This window comes from Macaca fascicularis, chromosome 16, assembly GCF_037993035.2.
Source record: "Macaca fascicularis isolate 582-1 chromosome 16, T2T-MFA8v1.1".
NCBI lineage: Eukaryota > Metazoa > Chordata > Mammalia > Primates > Cercopithecidae > Macaca > Macaca fascicularis.
This window is the reverse complement of record NC_088390.1, coordinates 35,644,526-35,671,620: the sequence shown is the minus strand read 5'-3', so window position 1 is coordinate 35,671,620 and position 27,095 is coordinate 35,644,526. Positions and strand designations below refer to the sequence as shown.

Below are 27,095 nucleotides of genomic sequence, written 5' to 3'. Positions count from 1 at the left end.
TGTAGTCCCAGCTACTTGGGAGGCTGAGGCAGAGAGTCACTTGAACTTAGGAGGCAGAGGTTGCAGTGAGTTGAGGTCGTGCCACTGCATTCCAGCCTGGGCAACAGAGCGAGACTCCATCTCAAAAATAAATAAATAAATAAATAAAAATAAATAGAAAGAACATACCTCAACATAATAAAGGCCATATATGACAAATCCATAGCTAACATTATACTGAACAGAGAAAAGCTGAAAGCTTTTCCTGTAAGAACCGAAACTAGACAAGGATGCCCACTTTCACCACTCTTATTCAATACTATACTGGAAGTCCTAGCCAAAGCAATCAGGTAAGAGAAGGAAATTAAAGACATTCACACTGGAAAAGAGGAAGTCAAACTGTCCCTCTCTGCAGATGACATGATCTTATATTTAGAAAAACCAAATGACTCCACTAAAAAAAAAAAAAAACCTCTTAAAACTGATGAGCAAATTCAGTAAAGCTGCAGGACACAAAATCAACACAAAAAATCAGTATAGCTTTCAATATACTAGCAACAAACTAGAAGAAAAAGAAATCAAGAAAGCAATGTTATTTCCAAAAACTAAAAACAAAAACCAAAACCCTAGGAATAAATTTTACCAAGGTGAAAGCCCTCTACAAGGAAAACTATAAAACATCGATGAAAGAAATTAAAGAGGACACAAAAAAATGGAAAGACATCCCATGTTCATGGATCAGAAGAATTAATATGGTGTAAATGACCATTCTACCAAAAACAATCTACAGATTCAATGCAATCTCTACCAAAATACCAATATTTTTCACAGAACTAGAACAAACAATTCTAAAATTTGCATGAAACTACAAAGAGCCTGAATAACCAAAGCAATCCTGAGCAAAAAGAACAGCTGGAGGCATCACACTACCTGACTTCAAAATATACAACAAGGCTATCATAACCAAAATGGCATAGTATTGGTATAAAAACAGACACACACACCAGAATGGAACACAACAGAGAATCCAGAAATAAATCCACTCACATCTTTATATCCAACTGGTTTTTGACAAAGGTGCCAAGAACGTATACTGGGGAAAGGACACCCTCTTCAATAAATGGTGTTGGGAGAACTAAATATCCACATGGAGAAGAATAAAACTAGACCCCTGTCTCTCACCATATACAAAAATCAAAACAAAATGGATGACAGACTTAATGTAAGGCTCCAAACTATAAAACTACTAGAAGAAAACATAGGAGAAATGCTCCAGGGACATGGGTTGAGGCAAAGAGTTTATGGCCAAGATCCCAAAAGCACAGTAAACAAAAACAAAGATAGATAAATGGGACCGTATTAAACTAAAACGCTTCTGTACAGCAAAGAAAACCCTCAGCAGAAGAGACAACCTGATGAATGATAGAAAACATTTACAAAATATTCATCTGACAAGTGACTAATATCCAGAATATAGAAGGAACTGAAACAACTCAATAGCAAAAAAAAAAAAAAAAAAAAAAAGCCATTAAAAAGTGGGTGAAGGACATGAATAGACATTTCTCAAAAGACATACAAATGGCCAACAGGTATATGAAAAAATGCTAATCACTAATCATCAGTGAAATGCAAATCTAAACCACAGTAAGATATCTTACCCCAGCTAGAACCTCTATTATTAAAAAGACAGGAAATAACAGATGCTGGTGAGAAAAGGGAACTCTTATACACTGCTGGTGGGAATGTAAATTAGCAAAACAAACCTAAAGAAACCAGTATGGAGATTTCTCAAAAAGTAAAATTAGAACTACCATTAAGACCCAGCAATCTCACTATTGGGTATCTATCCAAAGAAGAACTCAGTGTATCAAAAGGACACTCTCACTCATATGTTCCTCACAGTACTATTCACAATAGCAAAGACATGGAATCAACCTAAATGCCCAGCAACAGATAAATGGATAAAGTGTGCTATACATAAACAATAATACTATTTGGCCATAATGAAATAATGTCATTTGCAGCAACATGCATAGAAACGGAGATTATTATTTTAAGTGAAATAGGCCAGGCAAAGAAAGACAAATACTGCATGTCCTCACTCATATGTGGGAGCTAAAAAACTTGATCTCATGGACATAGAGAATAGAACAATAGATAACAGAGACTGGGAAGGGGAGGGAGAGGGGGGATAAAGAGAGCAGACAGACAAAGACTACAAGAAGTATAGTCACCTTAGTCCGCTATCCAACACTGGAACTTATTTCTTATGTACCCAAACATACAGTTAGATAGAAGAAATAAGTTCCAATGTTTGATAGCAGACAAAGGTGACTATACTTAGCAATAATAATATGTACATTTCAAAGTGATTAGAAGAGAGGGCTTGAAATGATACCAACATATAAAAATGATAAACATTCTAGGTGATGGATACCCCAATTACCCTGCCTTGATCATTATATATTCTTTGTATGTAACAAACACATGTACACCATAAATATGTAAATTATTATATATCAATAAAAAGGGAAAAAAGTGGGTAATAGCGATTTCTCAAAATACATAGGAGTAGCCAACACCACTAATTATCAGGGAAATGCAAATCAAAACCACAATGATATCATCCTACCCAGTTAGAATAGCTATTATCAAAAAGACAAAAACTAACAGATGCTGGCAAGGATGCAGAGTAAAAGGAGCTCTCATACACTGTAGGTGGGAATGTAACTTAGTACAGCCATTATGGAAAATAGTATGGAGATTTTTCAAAAAATTAAACACAGAACTACCGTAAGATCCAGCAATATCACCACTGGTATTTATTCAAAGGACAGAAAATCAATATATCAAAAGGATACATGCATTTTTATGTTCACTGCAGCACTACTCGCAACAGCCAAAATATGGAATCAACCTAAGTCTCCATCACATATGAATTGACAAAGAAAATGTGGTATATTTACACAGTGGAGTACTATTTGGCCATAAAAAAGAATGCAATCAGCTGGGCACGGTGGCTCACGCCTGTAATCCCAGCACTTTGGGAGGCCGAGGTGGGCAGATCACCTGAGGTTGGGAGTTTGAGACCAGTCTGATCAACATGGAGAAACTCCGTCTCTACTAAAAACACAAAATTAGCCGGGTATGGTGGTGCATGCCTGTAATCCCAGCTATTTGGAAGGCTGACGCAGGAAAATTGCTTGAACCCAGGAGGCAGAGGTTGCAGTGAGCCAAGATTGCACCACTGCACTCTAGCCCGGGCAACAAGAGCGAAACTCCAACTCACAAAAGAAAAAAAGAAAAAGGATGGAATCATGTCACTTATAGCAACATGGATTAAACCAAAGGTCATTATCTTAAGTAACATAAGCCAGACACAGAAAGACAAAATCTCATGTCCCATATGTATGAACAAAAAAATTTATTTCATAGAGGTAGAAAGTAGAATGATAGTTAACAGAGGCTGGGAAGGACTTGGGGGAGGAGGAAGATAAAGAGAGGCTGGTTAATGGGTACTAATGGGTAGGAACATACAGTGAGATAGAGGAATATGTTCTAATGTCCGATAGTAGAGTAGGGTGACTACAGCTAACAACAATGTACTGTACACTTCAAAATAGCTACAAGTGAGGAGTTGAAATGTTCTCAACACATAGAAATGATAAATGCTAGTGATGACAGATAGCCTAAATACTTTAGCTTGGTCATTAACATTCTATGCATGTAAAAATATCACATGTATCCTGTAAATATGTACAAACAGCATGTATCAATAACAAAATTTAATTGTTTACTGAAACTCAAATTCTCCACTTTTTGAATTATCATAGTATTTCTAGACCAGTTTACTTCCATTGCCCAGGGCCTCTCATGTTCCTCTCCCACTAACAAGAGAACATGTGATGACTAAATACAAAACAACTAGTAAAAGTTTAAATATAATTAGTAAATTTGTGGAAATAAATCTTACGTACTCAAAGGCCAAATATATATAATATAAAAAATTAGTTATACTCAGCTTCCAATTCCTCTTAAGTCAGGCTCCCTCCCTCTAAAGAGGTTCTACAAGTCAGGGAGGTTAAATGTGAGAAGTAAACATAAAACTGTAAAAACCCCTGGGGAGGCACAAGCTCGCTTTTGTAAATGAAGGGAGGGCAGTGTAGCAATCCAGGGTTGAAAAGTACAGGGCACACCACTTGAGGCGGGGGTGGGGTGGGTAGGATGAAAGAGAGTTTTTCAGAAATGTTCTTATCTGTCTTCAGTCTCCTCTGAGGCAAAAAAGCAACACCAACCTAGTGCTGAAGGTAACATCAGAGCAGCAGTCTAGTCAGGTTGAGGTGGCAGCCCTGATCTGTTTGTTCAATGAACTTCCATGAGGGTCTGTGCTTGATAAACAGCAACTTCCTGATGGATTTACTGCAAGGTGTCCTGAGAGACAAGGTAAACAGAAACTATCTGAAATAATGTACATGGAAAATATAGTCAAAATAAAAATATTAAGAGATGGGTCGGGCGTGGTGGCTCACGCCTATAAGTCCAGCACTCTGGGAGGCTGGGGCAGGCGGATCTCTTGAGGTCAGCAGTTTGAGATCAACCTGGGCAACATGGTGAAACCATGTCTCTACTAAGAGTATAAAAATTAGCCGGGTTTGGTGGTGGGTGCCTGTAATCCCACCTACTAGGGAGGCTGAGGCACGAGAATCACTTGAACCCGGGAGGTGGAGGTTGCAGTGAGCCAAGATCATGCCACTGCACTCCAGCTTGGGTGACAGACTGAGACTCCATCTCAAAAATAAATAAATAAATAAATAAATTAATTAATTAATTAAATTAAGAGATGGGTAAATGAGTGAATGGATATAGCTGAAAAATGTTTTAATAAGTTAGAATATTAGGCTAAGAAACTCCTAGAACACGCACGGAAAGGGTAAAAAGCTTAAAAACAGAAAAAAGCCACACGGTGGTGTATGTCTGTAGTCCTAGCTATAGCCAGGAGGCTGAGGCAAGAGGATCACTTGAGCCCAGCAGTTTGAGGCACAGTGCACTATTACCATGCCTGTGAATAGCCACTGCGTTTCAGCTTGGGCAATATAATGAGACCTCGTATCTTAAAAACAAAACAAAAAAAGGTATAGTGATATGAAAGATATTTACGTAACAGAAGACCCAGCGGAAGACACATAAACTAAACAGATTCAAAGAACTATTTGAATGACTGGTAATTTTCCAGAATTGGAGAAAAATATCATATTGAACAGGTTCCGAATGCAAAAGAGGACAGAGGATAAATAAAACACACACACCTGTATATACAACAACTAGATACATTATAATGAAATTTAAGAAAATCAAAGATAAAAAGAAAATTCTAAGAGCTTCCAACAAGGAAGAGTAGGTCACCTATAAAGGGGTACGATCAGAATGTCATCAAATATCTCATCAGCAACCTGGGATTTAAGAACAAGTAATCCATATTATGCACCACATGCCTGTACCAAAATATCTCACATATTCCATAAATATATACATCTACTTCACACTCACAAATTTTTTTTAAAAAAAGGTAGTAAATCTTAATTAACATTACCCAGATGGAGTAACTTTAAAGTGCTAATGGAAAGCACTTTGAACTAAAAAGTGTATATATCCAGAAAAACTATCATCAAAAGTAAAGATGTTTTAAGCACATAAAATCTCAGAAGGTCTGCCTCATAAAAGCCCTCTTTGAAAATAAAGGAAGTACAGGATGAATATCCCTAATCCAACAATCCCAAATCTAAAACTTTTCCAGTGTCAACAGTATTTTCAAAGAAGCATTTTGGATTTTTGGATTAGGAATGTTCAGCTATTAAGTATAATACAAATATTCCCAAATCTGAAAAAACCTGAAATCTGAAACACTTCTGGTCCCAAGCATTCATTTCTTTCTCTCTCTTTTTTTGTTTTTTTTTTTTTCTGAGACAGGGTCTCACTCTGTTGCCCAGGCTGGAGTTCAGTGGCATGATCATGGCTCACTGGAGCCTTGAGTTCCCAGGCTCAAGCGATCCTCCTACCTTAGCCTCCCGAATAGCTGGGACTACAGGTATGTACCACTACACACGGATAATTTTTTAGTTTTTTGTAGAGACAGGGTATCACTGTGTTGCCCAGCTGTTCTTTAACTCCGGGGCTGAAGCAATTCTCCTGCCTCAGCCTCAGAAAGTGCTGGATTACAGGCACCAGCCACCACACCTGGCCCCAAGCATTTAGGAAAGGGATACTCAACCTGTACTCCCAATAATAATATTATGAGATACATGAAAGCTAAATACACAACTTAGTAAAACTTAATTTTTTTTTTTTTTTTTTTGAGACAGGGTTCACTGTGGAGTGCAGTGGTGCAATCACGACTGACTGTAGCCTCAAGCTCCCAGGCTCAAGCAATCCTCCCACCTCAGCCTTCCGAGTAGCTGGGACCACAGGCACCTGCCACCACGCCTGGCTTATTTTTTTATTTTTTGTAGAGATCTCAGTACGTTACCCAGGCTGGTCTTGAACTCCTTCCTGGGTTTAAGAAATCCTCCTGCGTCAGCCTCCCAAAGTGCTGAGATTACAGCACACATGAGAGCCACCACACCTGGCCCTAATATTATCTTTAAAAATGAGACAAAAAACAACCATAACAATCCAGGACCAAATCTAGAGCAGGGCTATACAACTTTTTGAAATGGCTAAAATATTTACTTGTGCTGTCCAATATGTTAGCCACCAGTCATATGTGGCTATAGAACACATGAAATGTGGCTAATGTGACCAAGGAACTAATTTTTAAATTTTACTTAAGCTAAACAGCCTCTAAGACTACTGGCTATCATATTAACACAGATCCAGAGCAGGGGTCAGCAAATTTCCTCAAGGGACAAACGGTGAATACACAGGCTGATGGACCATGTGGCCTGTTGCATCTATTCATGTAGCACAAAATTAGCCACAGACAGACAAATGGCAAGGCTGTGTTCCAATAAAACTTTATTTTAAAACAGGATGTCAACATGAGACACAGTTTGCCAACACCTCATCTAGATGATATAAACACAGTGGCAAGGCAAGCAGCAAGTGGAAGAGAGGGAGAGAAGACAACCAGAAGGTAGCCAGAGTGTGCCATGGTACTTATGTTGAAGACAGTGGGTGACATAAAGATACTTACAACAACAATAAAAGAAACCAAACATATAAATCTATGCATAGATTGGTTTGGGATAACGACCAAAATTATAACTGAAACACAGTGAAATATGTACATTTCAAACGAGGAAAAGAAAATTCAACCTATTAAATGAAAGAGAGAGAGAAAAAAAAGACAAACTCTGGGATTGGATTTTTAAAAGATCCAGAAATAGGAGGTCTGTAAAAAGAGTCTAAATACAATAGGATATAAAAATGCTGAAAATAGGCCGGGCACGGTGGTTCATGCCTGTAATCCCAGCACTCTGGGAAGCTGAGGCAGGCGAATTACTTGACGCCAGGAGTTTGAGACCAGCCTGGTCAACATGGCAAAACTCCATCTCTACTAAAAAATACAAAAATTAGCAGGGTGTGGTGGCACACGCCTGTAATCCCAGCTACTCAGGATAGCTGAGGCATGAGAATCATTTGAACCTGGGAGGCAGAGGTTGCAGTGCAGTGAGCTGAGATCATGTCACTATACTCCAGTCTGGGCAACACAGCAAGTCTCTGTCTCAAAAAAAAAAGCTGAAAATAAATGAGTGGGAAAAAATATGACAGGCAAATATGAATCAAAAGCTTGATAGAAATTATAAAATCAGGAAAAACAATTAAAGAGAAACATATGTGAAGAACAAAGTAGGGTACTAGATACTGAGGAACAGATCAAGAAGAAATAGCAATCATAAACATTTATGCTTTTAACAATGTATCTTTCAAGTAAATAAAGCAACACCAAGACAATCCAATGGGGAAAGAACAGTCTATTCAACAAACGGTGCTGGAACAACTAGATACGCATATGCAAAAGAATGAAGTTGGGCCCTTACCTTACCTTGCAAAAAATAACTTAAAATGGAGTTAATCTAAATGTTTACATTTAGCTAAAACTATAAAACTCTTAGAAGAAAACATACAAGTAAATCTTTGTGACCTTAAATTAGACACATGACAAAATCTGTGTAGCTAAAACCAAAAGTCCAAATGACAAAAAAAACAAAAACAAAAACAAAAAGAAACCTATTAGGCTGGCCACAGTGGCTCACGCCTGTAATCCTAGCACTTTGGGAGGCTGAGGCGGGCAGATCATGAAGTCAGGAGCTCAAGACCAGCCTGCCTAACAGAGTGAAACCCTGTCTCTACTAAAAACACAAAAATTAGCCAGGCACAGTGGTGCACACCTGTAGTCCCAGGTACTTGAGAGACTGCGGCAGGAGAATCACTTGAACCCAGGAAGCAGAGGTTGCGGTGAGCTGTGATTGTGCCACTGCACTCCAGCCAGGGCAACAGAGTGAGACTCCGTTTCAAAAGAAAAAAAAATTTATTTCAAATCTCATCAAAATAAATTGTTGCTTCAAAAGCCATCAAGAAAGTGATAAATAGGCTGGGTGTAGTGGCTCATGTCTGTAATCCCAGCACTTTGGGAGGCTGACGCGGGCAGATCATGATGTCAGGAATTCAAGAACAGCTTGGCCAACAGAGTGAAACCCTGTCTCTACTAAAAATACAAAAATTTGCCAGGCACAGTGGTGCGCACCTGTAGTCCCAGATACTTCAGAGACTGAGGCAGGAGAATCGCTTGAACCCGGGAAGCAGAGGTTGCAGTGAGCTGAGATCGCGCCATTGCAGTCCAGCCTGGGCAACAGAGTGAGACTCCGTCTCAAAAAAAACAAAAAAAAAAATTATTTCAAATCTCATCAAAATAAATTGTTGCTTCAAAAGCCATCAGGAAAGTGACAAATTAGGCTGGGTGTGTGGCTCACGCCTGTAATCCCAACACTTTGGGAGGCCAAGGCAGGCAGATCACCTGAGGTCGGGAGTTCGAGACCAGCCTGACCAACATTGAGAAACCCTGTATCTACTAAAAATACACAATTACCCTGGCATGGTTGCGCATGCCTGTAATCCCAGCTATTTGGGAGAATCACTTGAACCCAGGAGGTGGCGGTGGAGGTGAGCCAAGATTGTGCCACTGCACTCCAGCCTCGGTAACAAAAGCAAAACTCCGTCTCAAAAAAAATAAAAAAAGGAAAGTGACAACCCACAGAATGGGAAAAAATACAGTTGACTCTTGAACAATACAAGTTTGAACTGCATAGGTACATCTCTATGTAGATTTTAAGTAAAAGTTACACCCAGTGTGCCTGCCTCACCTTTCACCTCCTCCACCTCTTCTGTCTCTGGCACTCAGAAACAGTAAGACCAATCCCTCCTTCTCCTCCTCAGCCAGCTGAATGTGAAGATGATGATGAAGAGGAAAACCTTTATGATGATCCACTTCTACTTAATAAATAGGAAATATATTTTATTATATATCTTCCTTCTGATTTTCCTAGTAACATTTTTTAAAAATCTAGCTTAACTGTAAGAATACAGTACATAATACATATAAAAAGTGTGTTAGTTGTTTATCAATGAGGATTCCGGTCAACATTAGGCTACTGGTAGTTAAGTTTTGGGGTAGTCAAAAGTTTTCAACTGCACGGGTGTTGGTATCTCTAACCCCTGTATCGTTCAAGAATCAACTGTATTTGTAATCATATATCTATTATGGAACTTGCAGCCCATAAAGAATTCCTACAATTCAACAATAAAAAGACAAATAAACTAAAAAATGGACAGAGGAGTTGAACTTTTTTTTCAAAGAAGAAATACAAATTTATTTCAAAGAAGATATACAAATGGCCAAAAAGCACATGAAAAGGTGCTCAACATCATTAGACATTGGGGAAATGCAAATCAAACCCACATTCAAATACCACTTCATAACCAACAGGATAGCTAAAATAAAAAAGAGTCACAAATGCTGATAAAGATGTGGAAACAGGCAAGTGTGGTGGCTCTCACCTGTAATCCCAGCATTTTGGGAGGCCAAGGCAGGCACTTCACCTGAGGTCAGGAGTTCGAGACCAGTGTGGCCAACAGAACAAAACCCCATCTCTACTAAAAATACAAAAATTAGCCAGGCATGGTGGCGGGCACCTATAATCCCAGCTACTCCAGAGGCTGAGGCAGGAGAATCACTTGAATCCAAGAGGTGGAGATTGCAGCCAGCCGAGATCGCACCACTGAACTCCAACCCAGGTGACAGAGCGAGACTCCAAAAAAACAAAACAAAACAAAACGGCCAGGCGTGGTGGCTCATGCCTGTAATCCCAGCACTTTGGGAGGCCGAGGCGGGTAGATCACAAGGTCAAGAGATCGAGACCATCCTGGCCAACATGGTGAAACCCCGTCTCTACTAAAAACACAAAAATTAGCTGGGTGTGGTGACGTGCACCTGTAGTCCCAGCTACTTGGGAGGCTGCAGTGAGTCGAGGTTGCACCATTGCACTCTAGCCTGGCGACAGAGCAAGACTCCGTCTCAGAGCGAAAAAAAAAAAAAAAAAAAAAGATGTGGAAAAACTGGTGCCCTCGTACCCTGCTGGTGGAATTGTAAAATGGTATAGCCACTTTGGAAACATTCTCGCAATTTCTCAAAAAGTTAAAAGTAAAGTTACCATATGACGTAGCAATTCCACTCCTAGGTATGCACTCAGGAGAAGTGAAACATATACCCACACAAAAATTTGTACACCAGTGTTCACAGTAGCCTTACTCAGGAGTAATAATCAAAAAGTAGAAACAACAAAGATGACATGTATATCAACACAATGGAATATTACTCAGCCATAAAAAGGAATGATGTACTAATAAATGCTCACTGCAGCCTTGACCTCCTGGGCTCAAGTCATGCTCCTGCCTCAGCCTCCTGTGTGGCTGGGACCAGAGGCATGTGCCACAGGCATGTCCAATTAATTTTTAAATTTTTTTGCAGAGACATGTTTCCCAGGCTAGTCTTGAACTCCTGGGCTCAAGCAATTCTCCTGCCTCAGCCTCCCAAAGGGCTGGGATTACAGGCATGAGCCACTGCACCTGGCCTTGCTATGTGAATTTTATCTCAATAAAGTTTTTTAAATAAATGAATAAATAAAGTTTTTTAAATAAATGAAAAAAGCAGCAACTCTCAGAAATATAAGGACAGTAACCATTTTAGATGGCAATTTTAACTTACTCCTCTCTGAAACAAATAGATCAAGAATAAAAATATACATCAGATAATCTTATGTTCTTCAGTCATAACACAATAAAACATAAGAATAAAAATAACAGCCAAGTGCAGTAGCTCAAACCTGTAATCCCAACACTTTGGGAGGCCAAGGTTGGAGGATCACTTGAGACCAAGAGTTCAAGACAAGCCTGGACAACACAGCAAGACCCCATCTCTATTTTTTTAAAGTAAAAATTGAATAAAATAATAGAAACAGCAATAAAAATATCCTTGGAAAAAACCAAACCTGTATGTCAAAACTAAAAGCTATACTTGTAAGTCTTCAGGTTAAACAAATCATAAAGGAAACTACAAAATATTTATAAACATATAACAGTGAAAACACTACATGCCAAAACTTACGAGATACAGCTAAAATGGTACTCAAAAAGAAACTCGAGAAGACTGACAAGATAACCCAGGGAAGCAATAAGGATATGGGCAGAAATCAGAGAATAAATCAACAAAATATAGATGAACAAAATCAAAGGCTGGTTATTTGAAAAGATTTTGTGAGATGGACAAACTGTTGGTGAGATTAATCAAGAAAAGTAAAGAGATGCAAGTAACAGTAGATGAAAGATTTAAAAAATACTATCGTGAACAATTAAATCTCAAAACCTGGGCAGAACAGATACATATTCTAAAAACTGTAAATCAGCCAATCCACAGCCCAAACTTAAAACCATCTCCTCTGGCCCCTAAGCCAGGAATCAACAGTCCTCTGCCTTCATTGCCCAGGGCCAGATATGAAAAAACTGGTGATCACCCCTACAGCCCAGAGGCAACTGACATGGTTCAAACTAGCCAATACTAAACTTTTTCCCTTTCTTTCCCATGAAAAATAAAATAATAAAGACTCTGAACTATGCTTTTCCTGATCCAAACTGGTTCTTCCCCATGTAGCCCTGCATAAAATGGCATGTCTCCTCTTGTCAGTAAACGTACATAACAATAATGTTCTTTTAAAGGGCATTGGTCTCACTATGTCATTTGTCACCTCCATAAATTAAAATCCTACAGACATTTTTAGACAATAAACAAAGCCTTTTCCACTTACAGACACAGATGTTTGAAAACCCTAAATCAAGCTTTAGTGAATTGAGTTCACTAGCATATTAAAAATGAAACATCCTGCTCAAAAGGATTTAAGCCAGAAATTCAAGAATGGTTTAACACTTAAAAATGTATCAATCTAATAAACCATATTAATGAAACACAGGAGAAAAACGACTTAACTAGCTCAATAAATTCAGGAAGGCATTTAGTACCTATCTGTAATTTATAAAAAATTGTCAGGCTAGGTGTGGTGGCTCACGCCTATAATCCTAGCACTTTGGGAGGCTGAGGCGGGCGGATTACTTGAGGTCAGGAGTTTGCGAGACCAGCCTGGCCAACATGGGGAAACCTACCAAAAATACAAAAAATTAGCTGGGCATGGTGGTGCATGCCTGTAATCCCAGCTACTCCAGAGGCTGGGACAGGAGAATTGCTTGAACCAGGGAGGCAGAGGTTGCAGGGAACTGAGGTTGCACCATTGCACTCCAGCCAGGGGGACAAGAGTGAAACTCGGTCTCAAAAAAACAAAACAAACAAACAAACAAAAAAAACAAAAAGAAAAGTTGGTCAGTTAACTATGAATATAAGAGTTCTTTAACTTAAAAAACTCTGGCTGGGTGCAGTGGCTCACACTTGTAATCCCAGCACTTTAGGAGGCCGAGGTGGGCAGATCTCCTGAGGACAGAAGTTCAAGACCAGCCTAGTCAACATGGTGAAACCCCGTCTCTACTAAAAATACAAAAATTAGCTGGGGCATGGTGGCGGGGGCCTGTAATCCCAGCTATTCAGGAGGCTGAGGCAGCAGAATCAGTTGAACCCAGGAGGTGGAGGTTGCAGTAAACCGAGATCGCACCATTGCATTCCAGCCTGGGCAACAAGAGCAAAACTCCGTCTCAAAGAGAAGAAAAAGAAAAAGTCTATATACCAAAAGCCAATAACAAAAATCAAACTTAATGAAAAAACTTCAGAAGCATTCCACTTAGGATAGACACGTCAGAATGCCCACTAAGGACATTTTTCAACATACTACTGAAACCTTGTCTAATAAAGTAAAACAGGAAAAATAAATAGAGGTATAAGGATTAGAAGAGATGAAGCAGATCGTGTAGACAAACTATTACAGTAAATATGATTAGGCTCAGGTGTGGTGGCTCATGCCTGTAATCCCAACACCTTGTGAAGCCCAGGTGGGCAGATTGCTTGAGGCCAGCCTGGCCAACAGGGCAAAACTCCATCTCAACTAAAAATGCAAAAATTAGCTAGGCATGGTGCTGCACGCCTGTAATCCCAGCTACTCAGGAGGCAGAGGTGGCAGTGAGCCAAGATTGCGTCACTGTAGGCCAGCCTGGGGGACAGAGCAAGACTCTTAAAAATATATATATTCCTAAAAATATGGTACCACTCACAGTAGCTACAAAATGTAGGAAGTATCTAGGAATTAAACTACAGATAAGGCACAGGACCTTAATGGGGTAAAAAATTACCTCATAAAAAAAGTCTAGGAGGGGTGTGGTGGCTCACACCTATAATCCCAACACTTTGGGAGGCCAATGTGGGAGGACTGCTTGAGCCCAGGAGTTTGAGACCAGCATGGGCAAGATAGCAAGACACTGTTTCTATTTAAAATTTAAAAAGTCTAAATGAAGGAAGAACTATACCACACTAACATGTAGTTCCTTCAAGACTAATATAACTTATAAATCCAAGGCAGTTCCAATACAAATCTCAGAATAGTTTTAATTTTGAAGGAATTTCACAAACTTTATCTATATAATAAAAGTCCACAAATAGTTTGATCAAGTTTGAAAAAGAAGTGTAGAGTAGGGTGCTCACCCAACTAGATACACTAAGTTATAGTAATAATAAAAAAAGATGTTTTGGTCAAGCACAGTGGCTCACACCTATAACCCCAGCAGTCTGAAAGGCCAAGGCAAGAGAACTGCTTGAGGCCAGGAGTTTGAGACCAGCATCAGTAACATGGCAAAACTCCAATTCTACAAAAATACAAAAATTAGCCAGGCATGGTGGCATGCACCTGCAGTCCTAGCTACTTGGAAGACAGAAGTGGGAGAATTGCTTGAGCCCCGTCCATCGAGGCTACAGTGAGCCATGGTCATGCCTCTGCACTCAAGCCTGAGGAACAGAGTGCGACCTTGTCTAAAACAAAACAATGTTTTGGCACAGCAACATATAAAAATAAAACAGGAAAGCTTAGCAGCAGTTTCATGGATATATGTAAATGCATACAGCATGATGAAGATAACCCACAAATCAGGAAAAAAATGCATCCACTATTTGTGGATGGTACTGTAAAAATTGTCTCCAAAAGAAAAGGTAAATAAATAAAGTGCTGATGAGAATAACAACAGTGGCCACCAATGAAAATGTAAACTGATACAGCCATTTCAGAAAGTGGTTAGTGAAATAATTTTGTTTTTTGAGACGCAGTCTTGCTCTGTTGCCAGGCTGGAGTGCAGTGGCGTGATCTCAGCTCTCTACAACCTCCACCTCCCGGATTCAAGTGATTCTCCTGCCTCAGCCTCCCGAGTAGCTGGGACTACAGGTGTGCGCCACTACGTCCAGCTAATTTTTGTATTTTTAGTAGAGACAGGGTTTCACCATATTGGCCAGAATGGTCTCAATCTCTTGACCTTGTGATCCACCCAGCTTGGCCTCCCAAAGTGCTGGGATTACAGGTGTGAGCCACTGTGCCCGGCCTTAGTGCAATAATTTATATACATATCCTATGATCTAGAAATCCCTCTCCTAAATATATACTCCCACAGAAACTGTTGCACGGGTTTCTACTGGGACTTGTATGATAATTTTTTAAAATAACATCACTGTGGTAGCAGGGAACTGAAGTGTTTATCTCAGAAGGAATGGAATAGGTAAAATACAGTAGATGTATATGCTGTAGTTAAAAACAATTAACTAGGCATACATATTGTAATGCAGTATGGACTTAAAAAATGACATAATGCAGTACATCTATGTTTATAAAATCATGTGTACTCAAAACATAATTTAAAAGTATACAGAGATATTTAAGTAGCATATATATCAAACACATCAGCGCATATATCAAACACAGATATCCAAGCAGCACATATATATATTCAAAGGGGAATGAGAGGGGATCAGAAGAGGAAAATTAATAAAGAAGAAAAGAGCTTTGTGCAGGCTGGGCTGATGATAGGAGTGTGCGCCTTGAAATGAGAAGTATGACTAACAATTCTCTGAACATGTTTCAAAAAAGAAGTGTATTGTATGCATAGGCATAACAGTTCTTTCCTTTGTAAAAGAGATGTCGTACTTCCAGAAAGACAGATATATCTATATTGACATACAGATGTGTGTGTCTATACATATACATACACATACAGTTGCAAATACATATATAAATTCCATGAAGGATGCAGTTTGAAAATAATCTTAAATTGCCAGGCACGGTGGCCTCACTCCTGTAATCTCAGCACTTTGGGAGGCTGAGGTGGGCAGATCGCCTGAGATCAGGAGTTTGAGACCAGCATGGCCAACATGGAAAAACCATGTCTCTACTAAAAATACAAAAATTAGCTGGGCATGATGGTGCATGCCTGTAATCCCAGCTACTCAGGAGGCTGAGGCAGGAGAATCTCTTGAACCTGGGAGGCAGAAGTTGCAGCGGGGAGATTGTGCCACTCCACTCCAGTCTAAGCAATAGAGTGAAACTCTGTCTCAAAAAAAAAAAAAAACTTACATGCCTGTGTGATAATTGCTCTGAGGTTAAAAAACAAACAACAAAAACCATAGCAAAAGGTGGGAGAAGCATAAAGGGGTTGTGAACAGGAGGGTAATTTTAGATTGCTCATGAGGAAAGTAGTATAGTTCCCTGACACTCGCATATAGTCTAAGATACTGATTAAAGGGAAAAAAATCAGAATATGGTTTTCAATATTCTGTAATGTTAGCCAAAAATCGTGGTAGGAAAACAAATATTTACTATTTTAAAAAATTATTTAAAAAATGTTTGTGGATACATGGTAGATGCATACATTTATGGGGTACAAGAGATGTTTTGATACAGGCGTGCCATGTGAAATAAGCACATCATGGAGAATGGGGTATCCATTCCCTCAAGCTTTTATACTTAGTTATAAACAATTCAATTACATTCTTTCAGTTATTTTAAAATATACAAGTTATTATTGACTAGTCACCCTACTGTGCTATCAGAAATGCAAATATTTAATAAGCTTTAGTGAAAACATATATACTAGAATGACATGTTTTCCAATTATTGCTTAATTAACCAATAAAAGAAAAACTCCGTAAGTTTGTTCCAGCTAGAAACACAAACTTATTTTCAAAAGGAACATCATTAACTATGTTGGTAACAACTGGCACACTTATAATGAACAGTCAAAGGTCTTACAACCTTTTCTACACAGGCCAAATTTTAATGAAAAACACTTGGTATTTTTTTCAAGAGACAAGCAATAGTTTGGCACCTAATATATAATCACAATGACCAAGTCAGGTGTGCAGTGTCCCCAGTACAGACTTTATTAAAGTTCAGTTATAAATACACAATCTCTTGACACTAAAGATGTAGTTCTTGCAGATAAAGCCCAAAGGCAGGAAATGAATCTCCTTCCAAATGCTGCTTCTTATCTTTAAAGTAACCTCAAATTATTACTAAACTAATAAAGTAATTTTGCTTCAGAAAGTGATCTGATCTATTTTATTTTCAGCTTTTGATAAATTCAAGAGTGAGATGAGGGATTATTGCTTTTTGTCTGACAACACACACTGAAACACAATATGAAAATAAAGGAAAAACTTTATTTTAATGACTTTTATGGTAAAGCTGGAATGGGTAATATCAAAGCCTGTCAGTATATGGAAGCAGATGTGTATGGTTTTGGAGAAACACAAAGCTAATTTTGTTATTTAACTTCATAAATTTGGAAGTAAAGCTTATATTACCTTCTAATTAGAAACTGTCAAACAGGTTGAGTAAAAAGAGTGCAATGAGATTGTACACAAACCAAAAAAACAATAACTCAAAAATGTAATTATGGACATTACTGCCTTATTTATGGAATTTTTCTAATATAATGGTACATAGTGAATGGCCACAAACCCAAATTGGCGATCAAGATTCTATTAAAAGGTCATTAAAAAGCCAGGCTACCAAATACGACAAACACAAAGTGGGATGGAGACAACACAGGAAACTTTCAGGCCACTAATGATGAATAATAATTACTGCACAGATATAATTATTATTGTAGCAATATAGCTACCACTTATTGCACTTCTGTGTCATGCACTGGACTACACACTTAAGATACTGTTTCTAATACTTAGGTCGGGTGAGGTTCCAGCACTTTGGGAGACTGAGTTGGGAGGATCATTTGAGACCAGGAGTTCCAAACCAGCCTGGGAACATAGCAAGACTTCATTTCTATAATTTTTTTTTTTTTTAATTAGCCAGGTGTGGTGGCACATGCCTATATTCCCAACTACTCTGGAGACTGAGGTGGGAGGATCACTTGAGCCCAGGAGTTCGAGGCTGCAGTGAGCTATGACAGAGCCACTGCACTCCCGCCTAGGCAACAAAGCAAAACCCACCCCGCCCCATCTCTAAAAAAATAAAATACATTAAAAAAAATTTTTTTTTTTCTGAGACAGAGTCTCACTCTGTCGCCCAGGCTGGAGTGCAGTGGCGCAATCTCAGCTCACTGCAAGCTCCGCCTCCTGGGTTCACGCCATTCTCCTGCCTCAGCCTCCCAAGTAGCTGGGACTATAGGCACCCGCCACTGCGCCCAGCTAATTTTTTGTATTTTTAGTAGAGACGGGGTTTCACCATTCACAGGATGGTCTCAATCTCCTGACCTTGTGATCTGCCCGCCTTGGCCTCCTAAAGTGCTGAGATTACAGGTGTGAGCCACTGCGCCCGGTCATAAAATACATTTTTAAAAATGTAATGAGTCTTTACATATCTAACATAGTTTTGAAATACATAAACGTAAAACTTATTTCAAAAGAGAGATATTTAAAACACTATAACCATAGTGGAAAACTATCACACCACACAGATAAAAAAAAAATCATGTAGACCAGTGAGAAAGGATATAGATGTGAATAACAGCATTAAGATTGGACAAGAGATACAAACTCAGATTGCTTGCAAGGTACAGAGATACAGCCTCTTGTAATAGAGTAGGGAGTGGAAGAAACTACAGCTAGTCAAAGAGAGCAAGCCCCACCTGAAGACAGTCACATTTTAAAAAATTTTTTGAGACAGTCTCACTCTGTTGCCCAGGCTGGAATGCACTGGCGTAATCTCGGCTCACTGCAACCTCCACCTCCTGAGCTCAAGTGATCCTCCCACCTCAGCCTTCCAAGTAGCTGGGACTACAAGTGCGGGCCACCACGCCCAGTTAATTCTTTGTATTTTTAGTAGAGACGAGGTTTCACCACATTGCCCGGGCTGGTCTTGAACTCCTGGGCTCAATGAATCTGCCCACTTTGGCTCCCACAGTGCTGAGATGACCAGCATAAGCCACTGCGCCTGGCCGATATTCACATTTTTAAAGTTTCAAAAATTGCCACGACAACCAATTTGCTTGTGACCAATTAATAAACAAAGCACAAATATATACACAAATACATATTCAAACGTACATAAGTATGTAAATGTATATCGTACTTTAAAGAAAACAGGAAAAACATTCATTTCAAACATAGATGAATTGTCACAAAATGTGACCATGTATTAAGATACTAAGAAAATGTCAAAAAACTACAAAAAACAGAAGTCACATGGGCCATAGACATGTTTACAGACAAAATGAGTTAGGATTAACAGCAAAAAGTGGAGGAAAAAGGCCAAATATTTGAAAATTAAAAGCATAATTCTAAATGTTTTGTATTAAAAACAGAGAATCAAAACAAAAATTACAAATTATGTCTAAAAAAATACACAATGTGGTCACTAAATAAAAGCCTGTGGCATGCACTCAACGCAGCACTGAAGAAAAATTTACAGCTATTAATAAATTTCTTAGAAAAAAATTGAAGAATTTAAAAGAGAACTAATATCAAAGAAAGATTATACAGAGATAATAAAGATAAAAAAGTAATATAATAGAAAACTAAAAGACAGTGGACAATGAATAATCAAAAAGCTGATTCCAGCTAGGTGTGGTGGGTCACGCTCATAATCCCTTTGGGAGGTCAAAGCAGAACTGCTTGAGCCCAGGAGTTTAAGACCAGCCTGGGCAACATAGCAAGACCTCATCTCTACAAAACAATTTTTTCTTTTAAATTAGCCAGACGTGGTGTCACATGCCATAATCCCAGCTACTCAGGAGGCTGAGGTGGGAGGACTACCTGAGCCCAGGAGGTCATGGCTACACAGTGAGACCCTGTCTCTAAATAAATGTAAATAACTGGCCGGGCGCGGTGGCTCAAGCCTGTAATCGCAGCACTTTGGGAGGCCGAGACGGGCGGATCACGAGGTCAGGAGATCGAGACCATCCTGGCTGACACAGTGAAACCCCGTCTCTACTAAAAAATACAAAAAAACTAGCCGGGCGAGGTGGCGGGTGCCTGTAGTCCCAGCTACTCGGGAGGCTGAGGCAGGAGAATGGCGTGAACCCGGGAGGCGGAGCTTGCAGTGAGCCAAGATCACGCCACTGCACTCCAGCCTGGGCGGCAGAGCGAGACTCTGTCTCAAAAAATAAAATAAAATAAAATAAAATAAATAAATAAATGTAAATAACCAAAATTAGCTGAAAAAGTAAAATGTGGGGCCGGGCGCAGTGGCTCACGCCTGTAATCCCAGCACTTTGGGAGACTGAGGAGGGTGAATCATGAGGTCAGGAGTTCGAGACCAGCCTGACCAATGTGGTGAAACCCCGTCTCTACTAAAAATACAAAAATTAGCTGGGCATGGTGGTGCACACCTGTAATCCCAGCTACTCAAGAGACTGAGGCAGGAGAATTGCTTGAGCCTGAGAGGCAAGGGTTGCAGTGAGATAAGATCACACCACTGCACTCCAACCTGGGCCACACAGCGAGACTCATCTCAAAAAAAAAAAAAAAAAAAAAAAATCTGAACAATTAAAAAAAAAGAAGAAACTGAAATACTGAAGGACCAATTCCAAATATATTACCTTTAACTTTAACAAAAGTTCTGTTAACTGTCCTAAAACAGAGGTTCACAAATATTTTGGTCTCTTTCATACTCTTTAAAATTATTGAGGACCCAAATAGCTTTTGTTTATAAGCATGGATTTAGCTGTCAATATTTACCATAGTGGAAATTAAAAGAGAAAATTTTAAGTTATTAATTAACTATAAAATAACCCATTTCATGCTAATAACATTCTTATCAAAGGTTATAAAACTAGTTATGAAAAACAACTAGTTTCAAAAAATTAGAAAAGTCAAAGTATTTTGTATTTTTGCAAATCTGTTAACAAATGATTGCTGAATTCTAGTATGTGCTCTGTGCTCAATTATAATATCACATGTAAGCAGCCTCTGGAAAACACTGTATACCTGTGAGACTACAAGAGTAAAAAGCAAATAATGTCTTTTTTTTTTTTTGAGACGGAGTCTCGCTCCGTCGCCCAGGCTGGAGTGCAGTGGTGCGATCTCAGCTCACTGCAAGCTCTGCCTCCCGGGTTCACGCCATTCTCCTGCCTCAGCCTCCTGAGTAGCTTGGACTACAGGTGCCCGCCACCACGCCTGGCTAATTTTTTGTATTTTTAGTAAAGACGGGGTTTCACCATGTTAGTCAGGCTGGTCTCGATCTCCTGACCTCGTGATTCGCCCGCCTCAGCCTCCCAAAGTGCTGGGATTATAGGCATGAGCCACCGCGCCCAGCCTCAAATAATGTCTTAGTATTCCTGTGAAAAAGTTTTGGTTTTGCAGATCCTAAATAATTCCCAAGGGCTACCCCCATTTCACACCTGAAGAGTCATTGTTCTAGAGGAAAAAAAAGAAAGAAAGCAAAATCAACACCAGATTAGAATAGCACAAGAAAACCATAGGCCAATGCAACTTAACAGCAAACACACTGTACATAAAAATTTTGTGTCAAAATGGATTAAAGACCTAAACATAAGGGCTAAAACTAAAAAAACTCTTGAAAGAAAACAGAAAGCTTAATGAAACTGGATCTGGTAATGATTTCTTAGATATGACACCAAAAGCAGAGGTAACAAAAAAATTGATAAACTGGATCAGCATAATTAAAAACTTGTGCAGGAAAGGACCCTTCCAACAGAGTGAAAAGGCAACCCACACAAAGGAGAAAATATCTGCATATCATATATCTGGATACACGGATGATATAAGAACTCCTACAACTCAACAAGAACAAAAACCCTGATTAAAAAATGGGCAAAGACAGCTGGGTGCGGCAATTCATGCCTGTAATCCCAGCACTTTGGGACGCTGATGCAGGTAGATCACGAGGTCAGGAGATTGAGACAATCCTGGCTAACACAGTGAAACCTCGTCTCTACTAAAAATACAAAAAATTAGCTGGGCGTGGTGGCAGGCGCCTATAGTCCCAGCTACTCGGGAGGCTGAGGCAGAAGAATGGCATGAACCCAGGAGGTGGAGCTTGCAGTGAGCAGAGATTGTGCCACTGCACTCCACCCTGAGCGACAGAGCAAGACTCCGTCTCAGGGAACAAAAAATAAAAATAAAAATAAAAATAAAAGGGCAAAGACTTGAGATACCACTTCATACCCCTTAGGATAGCTACTATCAAATAAAACAGTCAATACCAAGCGCTGTGAATGGATGTAGAGAAATTGGAACTTGTGTGTATTGCTGGTAGGAATGTAAAATGATATAGCCACTGTGGTGGTTCCTCAAGACTGAAACAGTCCTCAAAAACTTAAACACAGAATTACCATATGATCCAACAATTCCCCACCACCACCCAAAGTATACAGTTGGCCCTCCGTATCTGTGGGTTCCATCTACATGGATCCAACCAACCATGGTTTGAAAATATTTGGAAAAAAAAACTGTGCCTGTACTGAAGATGTACAGGATTTTTCCTTGCTATTATTGCCTAAACAATAGAGTATAACTATTTACACAGCATTTACATTGTATTAGGTATTACACGTAATCCAGAGATGATTGAAAGTATATGGGAGAACATGCATAGGTTATGTGCAAATACTATGCCATTTTATATCAAGGACTTGGGCATTCACAGATTTTCATATCTGTGAGAGGAAGGACCTCAAACCAGTCCCCCACAGACACCAAGGGACAACTGTACACTCAAAAGAACTGAAGGCAGGAAATGAAATGAAGACTTGTGTAGCCATGTACATAGCAGCATTATTCACAATAGCCAAAAGGTCCAGGCACGGATGAACAGATTAAACAAAATGTGACACACATATACAATGGAGAAGGAAATTCTGACACATGCTATACCATGGATGAACCCTGAGGATATTATGCTAAGTGAAACATAACCCTGTCACAAAAAGACAAATACTATATGATTCCATGTATATGAAGTATCTGGAATGGTCAAATTTATAGACACAAAGTAGAATGGTGGTTGCTAAGGACTGGGCAGGGCATGGGGGAAGGGGAGTATAACAAGTATATAGTTTCAGTTTGTGAAGATAAAAAAGTTCTCAAAGTAGACCATGGTAATAGTTGAACAACAGTGTAAATGCATTTAATGCTACTGAACTACACGCTTAATGCTTAAATGGTAAATTTTATGTTATGCATATTTTACAATTTAAAAAACAGCAAATAAAATCCAGTTGCACATTTAAAGAATAATACACCAAGACTAAGTCCAGTTTATCCTAGTATTTTAGAGTGGTTTCACTTTTCAAAAAAATCTATCAATGTAATTCACAATAGTAACAGATACTGAAAAAAGAGCTGACAAAATTCAATCCCTAATTAAAATGTTTAGCAACTAAAGTTATTGGTCAATTTTGATAATTGATCCTGTGTTAACAAACATCACCAAAGTCTCAAGGCTTACAATACAAAGGTTTATTTCTCACTCATGCTACATGTCCACTGTGGACAGCCGTGGCTCCTCACTGTCTTCATTCTAGGACTGAAGCTGAAGGCACAGTACCTATATGCAACATACTGTTCAAATGGCAAAGGGGGAAAAAGCAATGACTTAATCAGGCAACGACTCCAGAAGTTTTGCTCAGATACAGCATACATCACTTCCACTGGCTAAAGCAAGCCTCACGGCTAAGCCTGATATCAAGAAGGTAGGAAGTATATTCTCTCACAGGGATGGGCACCTGATAGAAGGACTCTATAAAGACAGACTCAGTAAAGAGGATTGCCCAATAGTTGTAAACAAGATTTGGGAATGACAAATCTACAATACAGGAAAACTCCCTTAATTTGAAAAAGGATATTTACCATGAACCTAGTGTGAATAGCATACTTAATGGTGAAACATTAGAAATACCTTCATAAGGTATTAAAATATTAATTAATATTAAAATCATTTTCAGGTAATATGATCACCTACCCAGAAAATCCAGAGGATTTTTAACCTATTATTACAACTAATGAAAGAGTTTAGCAAGGTGCTCAGATACTATACCCACATACAAAAAAAATCCTTAGATATATACATAAAATATGACATATGTACAAATGTGTGTGTGTATATAATTACTTTTGCTGTGTATCAGCAATAAATGCTTAGAAAATGTAATAACTTTAAAAGACCCCAATCAACCATATGGATTATTAAGTCAATCAGCTTTTAACCTCAGGCAAGTTATTTAAACTTTCTGCCTGTTTCCTCAACTATAAAATGAGAATAATGACATCTTATTTCACTGATTCTAAAACATAGATTCTTCATATCTTAACCTCTCAGAAATCAATGACTTCTTAAAAAAATGCTGTCACCCAGGAAGCAATAATGATGTCTGTCTGAAAAGTTTTCATTGACACTTTCTGGTAACACCAAGAAAGCATCAATATCAAAGCATCTTAGATTTGATAAAATATGGTAAATCAATTAACACATGATTACATGAGATAATTCATACCAAACACGTAAAGCCATGCCTAACATACACAAAGTGCTCAATAAACTTTAGCTTTTCTTATTCTTTGTCCTATCATATATTAAAAGAGATTATAATGCTAGAGTAATTGAAATAATACGGTATTGAAGGAGGATTAAAGAAAAAAAATCAATGAAACAGAATAGTCCAAAGAAACAAACCTACATATTTATGGAAATTTAATATATAATAAATAAGCCATTTTTATGTCAGTGGGGAAAGCCCAGACTGGTAGTTCTCAATCATATCATACCCAATACTCTTTTTGTTTTTGTTTTTAATTTTGAGACGGAGTCTTGCTCTGCCTCCCAGGTTCAAGCAATTCTCCTGCCTCAGCCTCCCAAGTAGCTGGGACTACAGATGTGCACCACCACACCCAGCTAATCTTTGTATTTTTAGTAGAGGGGGGGTTTCGTCATGTTGGCCAGGATGGTCTCAAACTCCTGACCTCAGGCGATCCACCCGCCTTGGCCTCCCAAAGTGCTGGGATTACAGGCGTGAGCCACCACTTGAGACTGGGACACCAAGGCTACAGTGGGCCACGATCACAAAAATGAAATAAAATAAAATAAGCAGTTTTTCATCTATATGCATGTTCAGAGGGATTTCACCTATATGAATCGGGGCATGAGATGCACAGTTATCTACCACCTCTGGTCCTCATCAAAAACTGGTGCCAGCACCGGGCATGGTGGCTCACACCTGCAATCCCAGCACTTTGGGAGGTTGAAGCAGGTCACAAGGGCAGGAGATCGAGACCATCCTGGCTAACATGGTGAAACCCTGTCTGTACTAAAAACACAAAAAAATTAGACAGGTGTGGTGGCGGGCGCCTATAGTCCCAGCTACTCCGGAGGCTGAGGCAGGAGAATGGCGTGAACCCGGGAAGTGGAGCTTGCAGTGAGCCGAGATCGCGCCACTGCACTCCAGCCTGGGAGACAGAGCAAGACTCCGTCTCAAAAACAAAACAAAACAAGAAACTGGTGCCAACAACATCCTACCTAAGATAGCTGTGATAAGCGCCAGGCATGGTGGCTCACACCTATAGTTCCAGCACTTTGGGAGGCTGAAGTGGGTGGATCACTTGAGCCCCAGGAGTTCAAGACCAGCCTGGGCCAACATGGTGAAACCCTCTCTACAAAAAAACACAAAAATTAGCTGGGCATGGTGGCATGTGCCTGTAGTCCCAGCTACTCAGCAGGCTGAAATGGGAGGATCGCTTGAGTCCTGGACGCAGAGGTTGCAGTGATCTGTAACTGTACCACTGCACTCCAGCCTGGGAGACAGAGTAAGACCCTGTCTCAAACAAATAAATAAGTAAGTATAAATAAATACAATTGTGATAAGCAAAAGTCACTCCACAAATTTCTGAATGTCCTCTTGAAGTAGCAACATACCCACTGAAAACCCTTGGGATAGACTATTAAAAAAAAAAAAAAAAAATATATATATATATATATATATATATATAAAAAACATATATATATCTCCAGACAATGGGATATCCTCTAATCTCCTCAAAACATTCCTAGGTCACTGGAAGGCAAAGTTGTGTAATTTCACATGATAAAAAGCACATTTGACCACAACTTCTATTTGTGTTCCCTTTCCAAATAATTAACAAGATTGACCCTCTGAAGTCAACCTGATCTTTACCAGTCCCCTACTAACTCCTTTTCTATTGTTTCTGAAATCCATTCTCTGAAACTTTGGAAATTCCATGATGAACAAACTAACTCTCAGAGGGAGTACATTAAATTGTTTAAAAGCATTGACTTTAATCAAGCAGACCTGGATTCAAAATTTAGCTCTATTATCTAAGTACTCTGTGTGTGCTATGGACCAGCTAACTTCTTGACACCCTAGGTTTCCTTAGCTGTAAAATCTCTCGTTTTTCCTTAACTGCTTCTCTTTCAGCCGAAACCTACACAAATTCTCTCTATCCTAAGACAACAACAAAAAGGAAAATTACATTGACTGTACCATTATAGGCATTCTTTGTTTTATTGTGCCTCACCGGTACATTTTATTACAAATTGAAGTTGTGTGGCAACCCACCACTGAGTAAGTCTATCAGTGCCATTTTTCCAACAGCATGTGTTCACTTCATGTTAGTGTGTCACATTTTGGTAATTCTCACAATATTTCAAGCTTTTTCACTATTACATGTTACAATGATCTATAATCAACAATCTTTGGTGTTACTAATGTATCTGCTTGGGTAAGCCATGTACCATGCCCAGATAAAATGGGTAACTTAACTGACAAATGTGTGTGTTCTGACTGCTCCACCAACCGGTGTTCTCCTCTCTCCCCCTCCTCAGGCCTTCCTATTCCCTGAGCCACTACAATACTGAATGTAGGTCAACTAATAACCCTACAATGGCCTTTAAGTGTTCAAGTGAAAGAAAGTGTAGCAGGTTTCTTACTTTAAATCAAAAGCTGGAAATGATTAAGCTTACTGAGGAAGGCATGCTGAAAGGTGAGACAGGCTGAAAGCTAGGCTTCTTGCAGCCAAACAGTCAAGTTCTGAATGCAAAGGAAAAGTTACTGAAGGAAATTAAAAGTTGCTACTCCAGCGAACACATGAATGATAAGAAGGCAAACAGCCTTATTGCTAATATGGAGAGAATTTCAGTAGTCTAAAGAGAAGATCAAAC

At 39.1% G+C, this 27,095-nt stretch overlaps 1 protein-coding gene across 14 annotated transcripts in view; it reads right to left on the bottom strand.

Annotated features, from left to right (window-relative positions):
* NSRP1 (nuclear speckle splicing regulatory protein 1) overlaps positions 1 to 27,095 on the bottom strand; it is a 67,500-nt gene that overhangs the window by 26,984 nt on the left and 13,421 nt on the right. For 3 of the 14 annotated variants that reach the window (XM_065531149.1, XM_065531150.1, XM_065531151.1), the window contains one exon: positions 8,723 to 8,844. The exons of 4 other annotated variants lie outside the window; for them this stretch is intronic. In XM_065531149.1, the coding sequence (XP_065387221.1) occupies positions 8,723 to 8,809 (87 nt within the window). In that variant the 5' untranslated portion in view covers positions 8,810 to 8,844. Of the gene's footprint in view, positions 1 to 4,274; positions 4,411 to 8,722; positions 8,845 to 9,338; positions 9,466 to 27,095 lie in introns of all 14 variants that reach the window. 7 more of the 14 variants (XM_065531153.1, XM_065531154.1, XM_065531152.1 and 4 more) reach the window with 3 other exon arrangements.